Source organism: Montipora capricornis, chromosome 11 (genome assembly GCF_036669925.1).
Source record: "Montipora capricornis isolate CH-2021 chromosome 11, ASM3666992v2, whole genome shotgun sequence".
In the NCBI taxonomy this organism is placed as follows: Eukaryota; Metazoa; Cnidaria; class Anthozoa; order Scleractinia; family Acroporidae; genus Montipora; species Montipora capricornis.
Window position 1 is genome coordinate 6,775,711 of NC_090893.1, and position 18,250 is coordinate 6,793,960.

Below are 18,250 nucleotides of genomic sequence, written 5' to 3' on the forward strand. Positions count from 1 at the left end.
CATTAAAATCGAAAAACATATGAGGATCTATGTCACAGTGCCCAAAAATAATCTTGTACATCTGCACTAAGTCACCGTTATTTCTTGATGACGTAACGCAGTTTCATATTTGGGTCCCGCTTCAAGGCCAGGTTCTGTCGCCGAGTTAATTCCTAAGACAAAACGCTTTGGTCCTCTCCGTCGCTCTCCCACCCCCACCCCCCCCCCCCGCCCCCTCCTCATCCCGTCTAGGGGGGAGTAGCAATGCAGTCAATCGCTTTATGCAACTTAAAACCCGGGATGAGTGGCGACTGTGGGATCCCTAGGAACTCGTATGTACTTTACCTTATAGCAGATTGTCCCTCCAGGGGGGAAATAGTATTTTCTGGGAGTGGAGAGGGGAAGGCTACATGTAAGTTTAAAGCAGGTGCCCACATACACTTGAACTGTTCGCGTGAACTAGCGAATTTGTTGAATATCCCAAGACTTCGCGGGCGTGGTAATGCAATCCATGTTTCGCTCTGAATATCAAAAAATCGAAATTTGCACGCAATACAACAGTTTTCTGTTCCTTTTCTTACGAGAGGATCTCTGTTTTCAATACGTAACCATCACGTCGGTATACTTGATACAATTCCACCTGTCTCGATAATACTCTTTTCAACTCTATTCTTTATCCTCTTTTTTCAATTCTATCCACATCTATCGGATCTTACCAATTTTGATGAGTTTTAAAGGGGCTCTTACCTCGTCCACCAATAGAATAACAGGATCTCGGTCAGGAGCTGGGTTACTGAAGAGTCTGTCCAACATGTTGGAAGCGTGTTCAGGAGTTGCCTTTTGTCCTGTCAGCAACTAACAACAACAACAACAAATACTACTACTACACTCTTCAAGAAAATTACATCAAACTGAACTTATAATCAATTCTAACGTTTTGGTTTGCTTCATGAAAAATAATATTGTTATCCATATCTCCAAGTGATGAGAATAAAATAATATTAATGAAAACCTTATTTTAATGTTCACGAGATGGACAATAAAAAACTTTATTAACCCAGGGGATCCATATCAGAATAACAATGATTACTGACCTTCAGAAAAGTAGAGTAAGCTTGGGTGGGTTCTGTTAATTTCATCCCGTTAATCTCAATGAACTGGAACTCTGGTAAATCATCCTGAATTTCTTGAATGCTTCGTATGACTTCATGTACAGTAGCTGTTTTGCCTGTGCCAGGTACTCCAGAGATATACATACAGCTATACAAAGGCAAAAAAGCAAGTACCTCTCAGGCAATGTACACACACTGATTGATCAACATTTAACTCATTGCTAATGACGAGCTTGGGAACTGGTGTCTTAAAAGTTAGCAAGAGGGGGCCTGTTGTGATCCAGGCACTGTAGGCTGGCATCCCTGGTAACCCGCAAGCAGGAACGACTCTAAAGCGGCCACTAAACGGCACTATCACAGTCACAGTCCAGTGGACAAACACTTACATGTACCTGAGATACTTACCTCCACGACCAAGTTTCTTTGGGATGGGAAGGGTGGGGCTCCATGAATCCGCAAGATTCATGGAGCATGGTCATGCACAAGCAAGCCCTGCTGTATTCAGGGGTGATTCGCAATATAAAGGCACGCCCATTAGGTGCAAAAAGGCCACATGCCACATGGGCTTGAGATTAACCTTGCCTAAGTTACATTTTGCCTCATTTCAAACGTGGATTTGTTTTCAATCTTCCAGACTTGACATTTAAAAAAAAATGTTTTCGCGATCTGGTACTTGTGTTTGGAACAGTCTACCACCAAAATTATGTCATGTCAATAAAAGTAGATTTAAAAAGGAATTACTGTACGTGTCTCTACTTAACATACTAGAATCAGTAAATGAATATATGGGTGTACCTGAACCTATCACAAGGTTGCTTAAAGTCAAATGTACTGTTCGATTTCCACAATAATTAACAATTTATCGGTATGATACAAGAGTCGCCTTCAACTTGCTCGCCCGCTCTGTTGTCACTTAGTCCTCCTTTCTTTCCCTCCTTTTTTTAAATTTCAGCTTCCTTGTTTGTTAGCAATTATTTGTGTAGGTACTAACAGTTACGATAATTTCTTTCCATGATAACATATTCAACATAAAATAACATTGCAGCTAATGTTCAGTACTTTAAGTAGATAATTATATAATAATATCTCTTGTACAGCCCCCTGCCTCGATTAGCACTGCTACCTGAAGGATGGCTATCAAATCTTTATTGATGATTATGTAATAATAATAATAAATTTATTGGTCAGTTTAGGTGAGTCATACTTTACAAAGGACAGACCCTTCACACTAACAGTACCACGAAAAAGAGTATGTTAACCCTTTGACGCCCAAACTGGCCTAAACCGGCCAGACTTAGTATTTTACTCTGTCTAAGGCCAGACGATTTTACTTGTCAATGGGGAACCCCTGGGAGTCAATGGGTTAAGGACAGTGCCTACTATTGCTATTGCACATATGTCACATGCATCGCAAGGCATTCAAGTCTCCTGTGGGTGATGCTAACTAATGCAGGGTTATTTTTGCATGGATTAAAAATATACAGAGAAAGCAGAACTTAGCAAGTGCTTGTGGTATCCAATAAGAAAACTCAGGGTAACCATGCATTTTTCAGAGATAACTAAGCTTCAATTTCAAGAAGAATGCCATACATAATGCTTTGTATTTTAAGTAATGTTTACAAACATTGTTAATTATCTTTGAAAAATGTGTGGTTATCCCAAATTTTCTTTTTGGATTTCAATAACACTTATTATTAAGATCTGCTTTTCCTGCATATTCATAAACCGCACACACATACCTTTGAATTTATAATAGGCAACCTCCTTAAATGTTCAGGCACAAATTTTTCCACATTTTGATGTCTGCCCATATTTCTTAATCTACATTTTTAAAATTAACCTACCCCCCTGTTCCATCCACAAGTTTCCCCTCCACAAAACCATAGATGTCTGTAAACTCCTTGTCTCGGCATGGGAGAGATGATGGGACAGCAGACACATGCAATCTGAAATAATCAAACAAAAAAATTCTTGGAATTACTTTGCGTGATGATCGGCTGAACCTTGTTTTTCAGCCTAGGGGGCGGGGGGGAGGGACTCCCATATAAAAAGGGAAGGGATGCTTGTCATCTCACTTAAGTCTCTGCTTACGAGCCAGAAAGCCCAATCAGGCCGGTATTTATCTCCCGTTTCTCACTTAGGGGTGTAAATTTCGGATTTTGGTCTCACTTAGGGTGTTCTGGGCAAAATGCCATCATATTTAGCCATGAGGGTCTCCTTTAGAGTTGCGCATGAGGAAATATAAAAGTGTATATTTACCTTAAGGTTCCAAAAAAAACCTGGGCCATGCGTAGATTGGTCTCCTTCAGGGGATTAGTTTAAAGTTTTCAATGAGCATCCCTCCCCTTTTTATATGGGGGTTCCCCCCCCCCCCCTCCCAGGTTTTTCAGCAATTGGTAAGAGCTATGTTTGGTCCATTATGGTTCAGACTATTGAGTAACACTGGTAAAAGCAACACCTCTGATGAAACCTGTTTGGATGCAAATAGTGATAACTTCACAAACAGCCCTCATATGAAGTGTCAACAACTTTGATGGGGCCCTTTATAGTGACAGCTGTGCAGGAATCTACTGGACTTGTCTTGCAAAATCTTTTCCTGTTACTTGCTTGCTTTTCAGTCCCACAACAGCTGAGACCATAGAATAAAAATTTCAAAGAAGATGGCAAGCACATAGTAGTCCTTCACCTCTCTACTACAATAGCATTTATAACACTTATAATATATTTTCAACCTTGAATGCTCTTCCACAAAAGCATGCTACCTTTCTAAGAACAAGCTCTGTGCCATTATGAAACAGCCACCCTCAAGGAAATGGACATAGTGGCCGCTTAATAGAGGTAAAATCAATAGAAAAGCCCTCATAGGGACTTTGATTTCTGGCCAGCTACTAGGGGTGGCCGTTTAATACATGTAGGTGGCCACCTAATAGTTGTTTGATTGTATTACCGGAAATCCAGCAAGAGAATAGTATATTTCCAAGAGCTCCTTACCCTATTATTTACTTGTTCAGTTCTAAACTCATTCATAGTAAAATGAAACCAGAAACCATCAATATTTTTTTTCATTTAGTAAACTCCAAAATGGGTTATTTTCAACTGTATAACCTTACTTTTTACGAGCTAACTCCAAGGGTGTGCCAGGAGTCTTACAGGGTTGCTGTCGATCAGGAATACTTGGTGTCATTAAACTTTTCCTTGATGGTCGTTTGGAACTACTCGCTGAGGGTGTTTTGGGTGTTTTGGGTGTCTTGCCAACTGTCTTTGGTGTTTTGGCTTTCTGCAGTACTGGTGTCTTTAGTGGAGTCTTCTGCACTGATTTTTTTCGAGATGGTGTCTTCATATCATGTTTACCTACAGGGTGCAAAAATTTCTTAGCCACAAAAGGGATGCACTGGATATTTGACTGCACTTCCCACACTTGTGACTGAGGTTCACAAGTCATGGTTGGTGATGTGTATTGTGTGACTTAATGTTTGAGAGACCTTTCATGAATGTATGCCGTGTAGTAGGCCAAGAGGAGTATGGGAAGAAGGGAATAAAGAAACACATGGCAAACTTGTTGCATGTACTTGTCTTCACTCTAGTGTTATGCCTAGCATTCCTCTAATTCATGTAGTAAGACGACACAATAGTTAGATTAATTCACCAATGTGCCTTATATATATTTTTTTATCCTTTATTCTTCGACGTACCCTCAGGATGTCAAAACATTTGACACACAACAATGGCTAACAAAAAAAGAGATGTATTTTTGCAGGGGCTATAAGTAGTGGATGATTCTTCAAGAACGACAAAAGAGAGCAACATTTTTTAATTAGGCAAAGATATGGGAGGCACAGTGGCCTAATGGTTAGAGTGTCCAACTCTGGATCGAGTGGTCCAGGTTCGGGTCCTGGCTGGGGACATTGTGTTGTGTTCTTAGGCAAGACACTTTTAAAACTCTCACGGTGCCTCTCTCCACCCAGGTGTATAAATGGATACCGGCGAAATGCTGGGGGTAACCCTGCGATGGACTAGCATCCCATCCAGGGGGAAGAAGAAATGCTCCTAGTTGCTTCACGCTAATGAAACCAGAGACTTAGACTTTACTTTTAAAGATATGGGTTATGGAAGTATCTTTGTCTCTGTTTTGTTTTTTTGGAAGAAACACGAAGATTAAAGCAATTAGGCTATGGTTCTCTGTGACACATTTGACAACACTGCCTTCAGTTTATTATATTATTAATTGTCTGTAAGGTCTCCATTACCTCTGGGTGTGTCCTGTAAGGATGTAAATGTTTGCTTCTTCTTTGCAGACCGCAAAATTCTTGATGGCTTGGCTCCACTTCCACCTGTTTCATGATTGACAATGATTGAAATAACAAAATTACCGGTATCTTTAAAAGAACAGTTATTATTATTATTATTATTATCCTCTGACACTGAGTTTATGGCAAAGAGCGTCTTAACATTCTATAATATTGATTTATAATTTTTCTTTCCTTTAGTTTATCAAATCTATAATACTAAGAGTTGTTTAAATTTTTTTAAGTTTTTTTATTTTCTATTTTAATACACCTGTTTATTATTATTATTATTATTATTATTATTATTATTATTGTTATTATTATTATTATTATTATTGTTATTATTATTATTATTGTTATTATTATTTTTACAGACTGAGGCATAATAATAATGGCTGTTAACAATGCCACAAGAAATGTACCTGGTGGCCTTTGTTTTAAACAAGATTGTCCAGAATTTCCACATCTCTAAAAGGTTTTAGAGCCACCTTGTCATCCTTATTAGCATACAAGTACATGTAGCTCCTCAGTCCATTGAAGGTTATTCAACTGCCTACCCAAGGAAGCAGTCCTAATTTAACAGCCTCAAAATTAATACACAAATATCACATCAAAGAACAATGTGTGCAAAGAAATTACTGACTCAGATGCAAGACTCAAAGTCTTGCCAGAAAACCTTGAGTGTGTGGCACAAAATGACCCATAACCAGAGATGCTTTAGAGAAGTGAAGGTTAGTAGGTGACCATTGACTCAACAGGAGTTCTTCCACCTTTTGAAGATGTCTTTTTTAGATCTACAGGGTGTCTGCTGACCCACCCACAGATGCCAGTCAGCTTGACCTTGGTACTGCATCCTCCAAAGTTGAGTGGGTGTCAACTAAAATGGCTCAACCAAACTGTTGACAACTGTTTGTTCCTGCAAAACAGTGCACTGTAGAACTTCCTTTTACAGCACGATAATGTATATATTAAGCTAAGCCTAAAAGCAGGGCTCCCATGTTTTTCATTCTTGCAAGAAGTTAACCTGGCTTCAGCGTATGGCCATACTGGTCAGCGAATACCTTGTTTAGACAGGTGTCAATTAACCACAACATGGATGTCCAATATAAATGTTCCCACCAAAAACATTGGTTGCACCACAGAGTTTCAGATTGGCAATAAATGTAGATAGAAGGGTGGACGTACAGTTGTATGGTGACCAAACCAAATTTTCTCACACAGGTGGGTTACCACATTATTTTTCTTACCAATGGTGCTTCGCATGCGCACCAGCTCCACTAAAAACACAAGACTAAAGTACTGCTCAGAAGCTTTCATGTGAACAGTTTCACTCTGTCTTGAGTGCCTGTTGTTGTTGTTCAAAAATGGATTACAGTCAATGAAAAACGTTTTGCAACACTTTTCAACTTTTCCCAAACTGAAAACTTAAGGCGCGTTCGATTGACCCCATTCCGGAATAAGAATACGCGGAGTAATGATTTAAAACACTATGTGTGGCGTTTTGCAGCAACAAGGATAATAAAGCTATGGTTAAAATAGCATTTTAGCAGATGTTTGACAATATTAATAAGAATCTCCGCAAAAACAAAGGATTTCTAACTTCAAGTCCACATATTCCTATTCTGGAATACGGTCAATCGAATGCGCCCTAAATCACAGCTATGTTAAAAATCACCACTGACAGCAACATAGCTACCAACAAAGAAAACGAATGGAATCAATATTCCTACAATAATACATTGTTGCTGTCATGAACGTTGCTTAAGCACTTATGAAAGGACTTAGCCTGAAAATTTCAGGATTGAACAGGATTTGAACCAATGACCTTTGCAATGATAGTGCAGTGCTCCACCAAATATTTGTTTTTCGTATATAACCCCTCCATGAAGAAGGATATTCAAACTCACCTATAGCATTATTATAAGATGCAGTCTCACAGATAGCTCCTTTCTCCTCTACTTCCTGGACGTCAACATCACTATGATCAGCACCAGTGTCATCGTCATCATCAGCATCATCTGATGAATCACTGGCATCACTTGGGTGAAAGACACTGTCATTATCACTTGAATCTTCCTCATCACCACCCTCCAATATTTGCTCAAGAACTTCATTTGTGTCTACAAGAAAACAATGATAGCATTTTAACTCGTTCACACCTAAGTGTCCCAATTGACAAGTTAAATCGTCCAGCATTAGACAGAGTAAAATCTGTAGGTCTCACTTTATCTTTCTCTCTATCTCTCTCTCTCTCTCTCATGTGATTTCAAGCCGAGGGGGGACATTGTAGGTACGAGTCTGTAAATTATTAACTACTATTGATCCACATAGTCAAAAAGTGCACACCAAGCTTAATTAAGTACAAATTCCTACGTTTAGTGGTTAACAGACCCCAATATTAAGTGAGATACAGCCATTTAAAAACATCAAAATTTACAAAGAAAGGTACTGTATGGCCATCTGGACACTGCATACAGATGACCAAACATTTCTTTGTAAATTCTGACAAATTTAAATGGCTGTATCTCGGTCAAAATTAGCCCGATTGGGGCTTTTGTAAATCTCAGTGTGCTGTTTCTGACTATGTGGATGAATAGTTGCTAATCCCATAATTTACAGACTCGTACCTAGTCCCCTTCGGCCTGAAATCAGGCAATACTAATCTGTCTTATGCCAGACAATTTTACTTGTTAATGGCAGGGGACTTTCTGGAGTCAATGGGTCAACCATGCTCAATTCCTTTGGATATAATATTAACTGACAAAATGTTAGTACAAGTGCAAAAGTTGTTCATCTATTTATTGGCAACATTTCCTGCTAATTTAGGTTTCAAGGGTTCCACACAAGAAGCCACAAAGAGACTTGTTCATTGCCAGGCAGAAGCCAAACACTTATCTTCCTTCTAAGCAGATCCTATGTTAAGTGCAACATTGTTTTACTGTACACCTGGAAAGCAGTGGATTCACTAAAACACAAGGAGAAAGGCCTGCCTTTTTTAGGCCACCAGCAGATGAAAATTCTTTCCAGTCCCCTGTAATAAAAATGATCATAGGCCCCATCTGGAGAGAATTTCAATCAAATTTTGTGGGATGCTGAATAATCCAGCACGTTATTCAAAATTCACGTGAACCTTAGTACCAATCAGTGGCAAAAGTAGTTGGGACGCTAGTGTCAGGATAGGCCTGAAAACCTCCCAGACGTCAGAAACTAAGCATAACTGTCAAAATTCCACTAAAAGCTTCAAAACACAAGTCCCCCCTCCCTGCAATCAAAAATACAAGTTCCCCCCTCCCCCAATCAATGTTATAATAGACAAGGAAATGTACCGTATTTACCCATGTAAAAGTCGACCCCGTGTATAATTCGACCCCCCATTTTTGATGGCAAAAAACGCAATTTCTTAATTTCTTTGTTAAATGTTCATGGGACACTAATCTTGTATTCTTCGATTTCTGGAAATGTGGATACACCAAAAAATCAGGGCCTCAAGCGCTAAATAGTTTTGTTGTTCAACAGCTGTTGTATATGCAGGCATTTTGTCCTTGAGTTTCGAAAAAGTTCTCAGAAAATCGAACATGTAAACCTCCAACTCACCTGTTTCATTGTTTAGGATAAAGGGCTTCAGAGGATAAGCACAAAGCAACATCACAGAAGCAGGAGTCAATCTTTGAAAATAACTTGCGAACGATGCAAAAATGTGCAAGGTTTAATAAATTGGTCCTTGACTTATAATTTCTCAAATGACAAACAAAACAAAACTCATAAACCAAACAATACGAAGTCTGCAAAAGCATTTAAATCTGCCAGGTTTGTATAAAGAATAAAAAACATTCATTACCAACCAGCATTTTCACGCAACACGAGTGACGATGCTTGCACGCAAACACGAGGTATTGCGCCAGGTCACTAAGCCATTGAACGATTGTGTTTTATTCGAAGAAACAGAGATGACTTTTAGAGCTTTCCGCCTTTGGAAAACGAAAATTTCCAGTGTCTATTTCATATTTGTGCTTTTGAGTATCTTCAACATTTAGAGTCGGACAAATTCCTTTTTCATTTCAACTGGAATTGCTTACATTCATTTTGAAGTCTTTTACGTTGGCTTTTGTCCACTGCCTTTGTTATGCCCACGACAACGTTAACATTATTATGTTAATTTTGCATAAATTACTTAGCTAGAACTTGGCTCAAAATCTTTGACCCATGTAAAAGTCGAGGGCGATTTTTGGAGCTTCTTTTGAGGCCATAAAAGGTCGACTTATACACGGGTAAATACGGTATTTTCACTATTGGCAACATTGTTCTGGGGGGGAAGGGGGGCAATTTTTCAAACTCAGTTGGAAAACCACCTTCAAAGGGTGAGTGTCCCAAGACTTTTGCCACTCATTGTCCGTGTTGTGGTCTGGGCACAACATTGTAAAGTGAAGTAAACTAAAATCACACCATTATCATTATCACTGTAAGCCATTCACTGTCTCAAACAGAAAGCCTTGCAGCGAGAAAAGTCATTTTAAATGTAAAGCACAAATAAATTACTTAACTCTTATAACCAGATCAAAACACCTTCAAATCAAATCCTCTGTCATCAAATATATATCTCACATTTTAATTAATTATCATTCTTCCCTACAGCCTTCGTTGAACTTGACCTTACTGTATTTTCTTGGACAAACACTAACCATATCTTTGCCTTGGTGACTCGACTGATTTAATGGCCTTCTTTCTGCTCTGACTGTCAATTTTGCTTCTCTTAGGGGTCGTTGCAGAAGACGCATCAGGAATGCTACGACTTGCTCTTCTTTTAGTTCGACTTCGTGTCAAAACATCCTCATCAAAAACTAGGGGTTCCAGTTGTACTGTGCATCTCTTGTTTATCATTTTTTTGTTGGTTGATGGTTCACTTGTGGTATTGGTGTCATTAACAACTATCCAACAAAGTAAACAAAAACAAAAAAACACTGCAGTTTGAAATGTATAGAAACCAACTAGTGTATATTGACTACAAACCTAACCAATTCAGATTTCCTTAACACTGTCACATCAACTTACTCTTTCTTCTCGCAGATGTCTTTCTTGTCTGAGGGGTTTTAACAGTACTGTTCATAACACTTTCATCAACAGGCTTCTGTTTTTGAGTGCTTGTTCTCTTTGGAGTATAGTACGGAGTTTTACCATTGCTTGTTATACTTGTTGATGCTCTAGGTTTTCTTTTTGACACTGATTCCCTTTTATTGACTGGCTTAAAGTTGTAATGACAGTCAAACTTGAACCGCACATAAAACAAATCTTGACCACCGTCACAAGTCAAGCTGTCTGGAGGCAAATCTTGTTGCCTGAACATCAAGACTGTGCATTTCCTAGAAATGGTCTCAGCATCAATCTCTACAATGCTATCTTTGACATCTGAACCAGGTAAAAAAAGCTCTCTTGAAGGGTCAGCAACAGTAAATGCTAACTTTGTTGTGATTTTATTTAGTTCCTGATAAGTATAATACCAATGTATAACAGCTCGGTTTGGGTCTTTGATGCCTTCAAGTTCATAAAATGCTACCACACGTCCAACAAAACACTCATCCTCATTGCCATTTATGATGACATCATCTCCAGATTTTATCAAACTTCCATTGAAATTGCATTCACTAAAAAAGAAAAGCAACAAAATACTGTTTTGAGCAAGGTAGGAAAATGTGCGAGCCAGCGAGCTAACATGGTGAGTCATGCAAGTCAGCATGCGAGTCACACAGTTATTGAAAGCCAACCATTTTAAAATGGGTGCTTACACTTAATAACTGTTTATCAGCGCATTTTGAAATGGGTGCTTAGACTTAAATGCGAAATTCGCATGGCTCGCTGGCTCGCAGACTGTCCAACCCCGTTTTGAGCTTGACCCCTAAAAGATGAAACTATTGAATACTACTTTAAATACACTTCTTAAAGCATTTTCTGTAATTCCCATTAGCCTGAAACAAACAACAAGTATTCCAGTCATTTTATCTGCAAGTCCCCACCACTACCCATCCCCCCACCCACCACCTTCTCTGCCCTCCCGCCCCCCCAAGGATCCATCAGAGTTGTTAACACATCAGGACTTTCTGATGGAAGATGTGTGTATCATTATTTTTTAAATTGTCAAGACAAAATGTTTGACCTCCTACCAAGGGTTCAAGACAAGAGAGTAACAATGATAAAAATATAGTCGAAAGTAACCACAGAAGCTACAGTTTTAACATCAGCAGCACCCAATTAACCCATTAGAAGTGATGAGACAACCTTTGATGTGCACCACATCTACATGTACATCTGCATCTACAGCTACGTTGATACCTCCTACAGTTGTACATCTACAAGAGAGCTTGAGGGTGCCTCAAAGGCGTTGGTTACTACAAGAATTGAGGAAAGACCAAAAAAACATTCGGAACGAAAAAGGTGCTAATAAAAAACATAATACATTTTTAAGTACACATATCGAAATTAAGCATATTAAGCATTCTGCAGGTACCCGAAAGCATTGTATTTTTGGTCACTTGGGATTAGCCTTTATTTGGAGTTGTTTCGTATCTGTCTTTTCTACATGTTTCTTTTGTTCTACGTAATCTCTGCTCCGGTAACTGCAGAAAAAACCGCATATTGATCATTAATTACGGATCATTAATTGCGGATATTAAATACAATATAATTTCATAACTAAATCTTTATTTGAGTCTAAGTGCCTCCGTAAATAATAGTGAATTGTCAAACTCGTCCGTAAATAACGATATTTGCTAAGAAATGCAGCCACATTCTTTCATAATTCTTCTGATCTGTATTTCAACCACAAACACAACGTTACCTGTAAAATATTTTCCCATTCTCTATCGTTCCAATGCCAATCCATTCGAAAGAACAAGTTGAAGGTTTCTTCCTTGTTCTGGTAGGCATTGCTTCAACTTGTCAAAAATTTGTCGATTTGTCCACCATTACACGTGCAGCAAGAGTGAGAGTGATACTGGGAAGAGTTGGTCTTTTCTAGGGCCCAGTCTTTTTTCAATTTCAAACCTTTCGTTTGATTTTCACTGTTTCACCAGAAGGTTGTGCATCGATGAGGTTGGCCCAAAAGGACACGAAGACACGCAGTTTAAAAAATAGAAAGAAATTATGGAAGGAAAAAGAGTAACCTGTGACGTAAAAAAGTTGACCTAAGGAGGTCAAGGATCAGCTAGGCTCAATTATGCTTCTCTCACCATAGTAGACACCATAACTTGTAGTTGTCTCCTAATTACAGGAACAGGAGCAGTTTTTTAACGCAACAGGGTTTTCATTGACGTCATCAAAACTAAAAAATAAAGAATTATCAATCCTTTTCAGATTTTAGTTTAGTTAGTTATTAGAACAGCTGAAGACCTGTCTTTTCACAAATTTTCATTTTGGTGGGTTTTTCGTCTTGTGATAAAGCAAGGTTGAATTTCTAAGCTTTTGCGTGACACGATTTTAAAATTGCGGTCGCGAATGCTATCACGTAAATTAAAAAGTTACTTATCCGCTGAGATTTTGCAATCTGAACAGTCCTTGTATGAGAATATAGTACTCACATAGATGTTTATGAGCCCTCAAAAGACGACTACTGGTTTTTTTATAGCAAAACTCGATGACATATGTTTTTGTCAGCTTCCGGCCACCATATTTGTGCCCCTGAGAGGGACACAAACATGGCGTCTCCATACAAAGCCTTATAAATTTGAGTAAAACATTTCTTCGAATATCTCCAGCACGAAACATCGCACAGACCTAAACCTTTGTGAGACTGTTTGAATATTCATCTTTTTTATCTCTTTCATTCTTGACTTTATTTGCTTAATGGTTTTGATGATGGTGTGACAGTGAAAACCGGCAGTTGGCCAGAAAGGTATTTAGTTGTATTTGTTTTTGACTGGTTTCAAGGATTTGTAAAAAAGCTGGAGGACAATAGAAAGTCTCTGATATTACGAAGGGCCAATTCTCCATTCGCCAGTTCTTGAATAATTTTTATCACTTTTTCATCTTGATAGACGATCAGTGGACAATGGACAGTAATCAACAATAAAGTAAATACAACTTTCACGTGAGTCACTGCTTATCTAATGTCTTCCGATTGGTAATGTTATGGGTCAGAGGTCAAACAGATATCAGAAAACGAAGACATCTTGACTGAATCAAATCAGTACAACCCAGTGACGAGCGAGGACACATCCACCGACAGGAGACATTTCACGGTACAACCTCGAAGATGGCTAACGGGTCAATGGCCGCTAAGATGTGGGGTGCAAAGGAGTTCTGGGGCCTGAGTTCCGAATATGATCCTCAATGGTTACTGAGTCAGGAACAGAAAGAGATTCAAAGCAAATTAATAGAAATCTGCAGGACTGTTATCAGACCAAACGCTGTAAGTTTCAGTGTTGCTTTGCACTTTGTTCATTTTCTTACCACCACCATTACCAACTTAATTTGCTGAGTACGTCACGTAAACGGAGGAATGAAGGCAAATGATTAGGAAGAGCAAGTTTCAATGATACGGAAACTGTGCAGTACATAAGTACCATCTTATCCAGGTTTATTCGAATGTCGTTTTATCTACCGTCTCAAAACCGTAAGCCAGATTTTGCGGCATAATGCAAGGTACGACAGGATAGTACTGCTTTGTAGCTTTCGCTTGAATGGCAACACTTTAGGATTACAACCACAGACTTCAAAATTAGCACCACCTCTACTCAGTGCTCAGTAGCTTTCATTTGAATGGTCACATTTTAGGATTTCACCCACAGACTCAAAAGATAGAACCACCCGGTGTACAGCATAATTAACAGCACCACAGAAAAGTACTGCCCAGCAGCTTTCATTTTAATGGCAGTAAATTTTGCCCCTTCAAGATACTGCGCATTTAGCATGATGTGGACAGGAAGCTCCTTTCCATTGCAAGGGCAGAGAAAACGGAACACATTTGCACTTAAGACTTCCGCTCCGGCTTCGGGCACCCGATGCCCCGCCATAAACCCCTCTTATGTCTAAAGACAAAGAAAAACATTGTGCCTCCTCGATCTCATTTTTCTTTTCTTATGTCGCGTAACCGAAAATCGAACAGATTGGTTCACCGAGAGAAATACATTTAGAAGTTATCATTTGGGATATTGTTCTTATCTTTCCAAAATCCCGCCAGGCTAGCCTTCAGGGATTTTTCTTGCTTTTCCCGCATACAGTAGTTCTCCGAAGTGCGGAGAACGTGCGTGTTGAAATCTCGCCCGCGCGCGCGCGCGCGAAAAATTACGAAGCAACGACAACGGCAACGGCAAGAACGTCATCTCAAAATGTAAATTCGCGTTGTTTTAATCGCTTCGTGACTATTTCAACCTTTTTAATTAATATGACAAGGGTATGGTAGTTCCTCAACAATGACACTGGTCAGAACCGCGCTTAATTTAGGGGAGAAAATGAAAATTTATCCTCAAGTGCTGACGTTGTTCCTAAAACCTTAAATTTGGCTATTTCACGTTGTAGTTTTGCTGACGACGGCGAAGAAATGGACAAAAGTGAAAAATGCATGTGCAGGGCGTGCAAAGCTATTGTTTTTGTCCACTAAATATGCAAATTTGTGACGTTCTCGTTGCCGTCGCCGTTGTCGTTGCTCAAACTCGCTATTAGGGAGCTTAAGATTTTACGACGGCGACGGCAAAAACAACGACGCAAAACAATGATATCATTGGTTTAAAGAGCATAAATAATCGTGCTGCACGTGCAGCACGGATTTTAGCACGTATTCTTGCGGTACTCTGCATAACGACGACGTGAAATTACCACATTTGAGGTCTTGACGACAACGTCAGCATGCAACAGAGATTCTTTCATTCTCTGTTTTCACTCCGAAACCGCTCGTACCAATTTATTTTTAGGATAGAGTTAACTGAATAGAGTGTAATGTGAAGTGCTAGATTTCAATCCCATATGAACCATGTGAGCGTTAGCCCTACAGATGGAAATGGGCCCACAAAAGGACAGAAAAACTCTGACCAGGGTGGGAATCGAACCCACGACCTTCGGGTTAGATCTCCGCCGCTCTAGGATACTTCACCCAAATTGTAAGAAGTGAACTACATAGAATAACAGCGAAAGAATTATGACAAAACAAAGTGATATTTTGAGGTGACCTTTTCGTTGAAGTCGCCGTCGTAGATCTTAAGGTCCCTATTACGACAACGGCGACGGCAACGAGAACGTCACAAATTTGCATATTTAGTGGGCAAAAACAATAGCTTTGCACGCCCTGCACAGGCATTTTTCACTTTTGTCCATTTCTTTGCCGTCTTCAGCAAAACAACAACGTGAAATAGCCAACTTTGAGGTTTTATTAAGAATGTCAGCTCTTGAGAATAAATTTTCATTTTCTCCCCTAAATGAAGTGCCGTTCCGACCAGTGAACTGCCACACCCATGTCATATTAAAAAGGTTGAAATAGTCACGAAACCATTAAAATGGCGCGAATTTATATTTATTATATTTTGAGATGACGTTCTCGTTGCCGTCGCTGTTGTCGCCGTTGTCCCTGCTTAAGCTCTCTCGTTGCCTTTCCCGTCGTCGTTGCTAAAGCTCCGTAAAATATCCCGCCAGAGACGCCGCGCCGCTGGCTACGAGGGGGTGAGGTCGCTATAACTCAAGTGAAAGGCAATACGGTGAGCAGATGTTTCGTTAGTAACAAACAGGACTAAACTCTATCTCTGCAAGACTCGTCGTTATCTAAAAGAAAAACGTTTGATTAAAAAGAAACGTTAAGATAATTAGTCCATTTACAACTCAAAGTTCTACAAGTTCGAGTTGGATGTCCCAAAATTTTACTGTATCCATTGTCGTATCAAGTTTTAAGTTTATAACAGGTCCTATCTCTATATTTTCAAAATACCAGACGTAAGTTGATAACTTATCCTATAGACCTAAGTACCCAATTCAGTCTCCCTGCGGGATTAAGGTTCTTTGTGGGTTGTATTTGCAGGATAATGTAGATATGGAAATACCTGGAACAAAGCGTTTTATTCCCAAGGGGTTTGAATTGGGTACAACATTGAGTAAGCTGATTAGGTCTATGATGCATGTGTTTGTTAGTGTTGATGATCAAGTGAAGTACGCGCCAATACATACAATAAGTGATTGGTGTCCGCTAACTTAAATTTAGCATGCAGGAAAATTGGTTTTAGATATTTTTTAAATAATGTCGGCAAAAAAGAAATCTTTTCTCATTCACGAGATCTCTGAAACAATCTTATAAATGACCTCGCATGTCATTTATCAGACTAAGGAATTCACATGCCACACATACATCAGATACATTCAAACATTTTGAACTTTGGCTTCTGCACTATGCTTAGAGGTGGCGATTTTATATCGGTGACAAATTATTCGAAATATTGACCGGATCAGGTTTTTGCTCCTGTTACAAAAGCAACAAGGAAAATCAAGCCTTTTATAAGACGCAAAAAAGATATTGATAATTTCAAGTGCAATCTCAGTCAAGTTTGGCCACCGATTTGTGCTTAATCTCACATCTTTACCGCTGCAATCTGAAATATACATTTCTCGATCATTTGAATTCTCACAACCTGTTTGTTTTCTAAATCAATATAAGTTTGCTCAAATTCTCCAATAATTTACACACACTTTACCAGGCAATTTACAAGGCATGTGGGAGGGCCTACCAAAGCCGCTAGCCTGTGAACTGCATTGATCGTTATATATCCTATGTTCACGAAATTTCCACGTTTAACCGTTTTATTTCGATATGTTGGCGACTCGTCTCCTCACAGACACCATATTGATATGTTGGTTTTCTTTGACATATCCTGATAAACAAATGGGTGTCAGGATACCTTTTAAATCAGCTTTCGTTGAATGAATGACACAAAGCACAACCGAAACAAAGAATATAATGATGACAAAGAGTAATATGGAATGTGTCCAGAACGAACGTGCCCCGGTAAATAAGAAGGAGGTCCTTGACACACGATCACAAAAGTGATAGAATTTTATCATAAGTATTGAGGTCAAAGTTTAGTAGCCAGACTTCATTCAAGGACTCTTTATGTTCTTAACGTCATTAGAAAAAGGCTCTTGAGACAGGAAGATTACAGGGAACTAATTTAATTTCAGGATAAGATAACACGCCGGCACCCTGGCTTTGGATTCCTAGAATCTTCGTTTCACACTGTATTAAAATAAAGTCTCACAATTTTCATTCTGATTTCTCAATCATTCTTGTCGGTTGCAAAATTTACATCATAAACTTTTGGGGTAAACTCTGAAGGTTCATTTCGGGGATTTCCGTGCCTTAAGATGATTTTTTTTACCGTTCGGGATCAGTGTACGTGATGTTTGCAGAGCTCTGGATTATTGGACTGACGGCACACCCCCTTAGTTACGAGTGGGGCTTATCTAAGTATTGAGTAACCTTCTCTATTGTACACAATGGTATTTAAAGTTTAAACTTTGAACGGGCATGTTTTGATTTTCACATTGGTGGCAGGTTAAAAGACAAATCTAGTTCATTGTGAGTGTGGGCTTCAAATTAGGAGCCGATCCCACCATGCCCCTTTTCGTCGTCCACAACGCCTTGTAATGAAGTTAAATTGTATAGCTTTCGCAAAAGAACCACAGGAAACGCATCCGTGACCTGCCCTAATCGAACGGTGTGTAGTATCTTAAACGCCCAACCGCAGAGTTCTGAGACGAGGCCTACGGTTGTGTGATGCTAATCCGAAAAGACTGGAGAGTCCAACCATTTGCGGATGTAATTACAAAGGCAGCAAATCGTTACAATACAAGCTGTACAATTCCAAAAACATATGGCAAACTATAATACAGTAACATACAGAACAGTAA

The 18,250-nt window shown here is 39.2% G+C and overlaps 1 protein-coding gene across 1 annotated transcript in view; it reads right to left on the reverse strand.

Annotated features, from left to right (window-relative positions):
• Positions 1–12,363, reverse strand: part of LOC138023962 (origin recognition complex subunit 1-like) — a 17,207-nt gene extending 4,844 nt beyond the window's left edge. The window contains exons 1-9 of the mRNA XM_068871043.1: positions 12,207–12,363; positions 10,427–11,016; positions 10,057–10,302; positions 7,285–7,497; positions 5,339–5,422; positions 4,202–4,442; positions 2,936–3,037; positions 1,074–1,239; positions 727–834 (exon numbers count right to left, since the gene is read on the reverse strand). Coding sequence (XP_068727144.1) covers positions 727–834; positions 1,074–1,239; positions 2,936–3,037; positions 4,202–4,442; positions 5,339–5,422; positions 7,285–7,497; positions 10,057–10,302; positions 10,427–11,016; positions 12,207–12,295 — 1,839 coding nt within the window. The 5' untranslated portion in view covers positions 12,296–12,363. The remainder of the gene's footprint in view (positions 1–726; positions 835–1,073; positions 1,240–2,935; positions 3,038–4,201; positions 4,443–5,338; positions 5,423–7,284; positions 7,498–10,056; positions 10,303–10,426; positions 11,017–12,206) is intronic.
• Between the last annotated feature and the right edge of the window lie 5,887 nt (positions 12,364–18,250).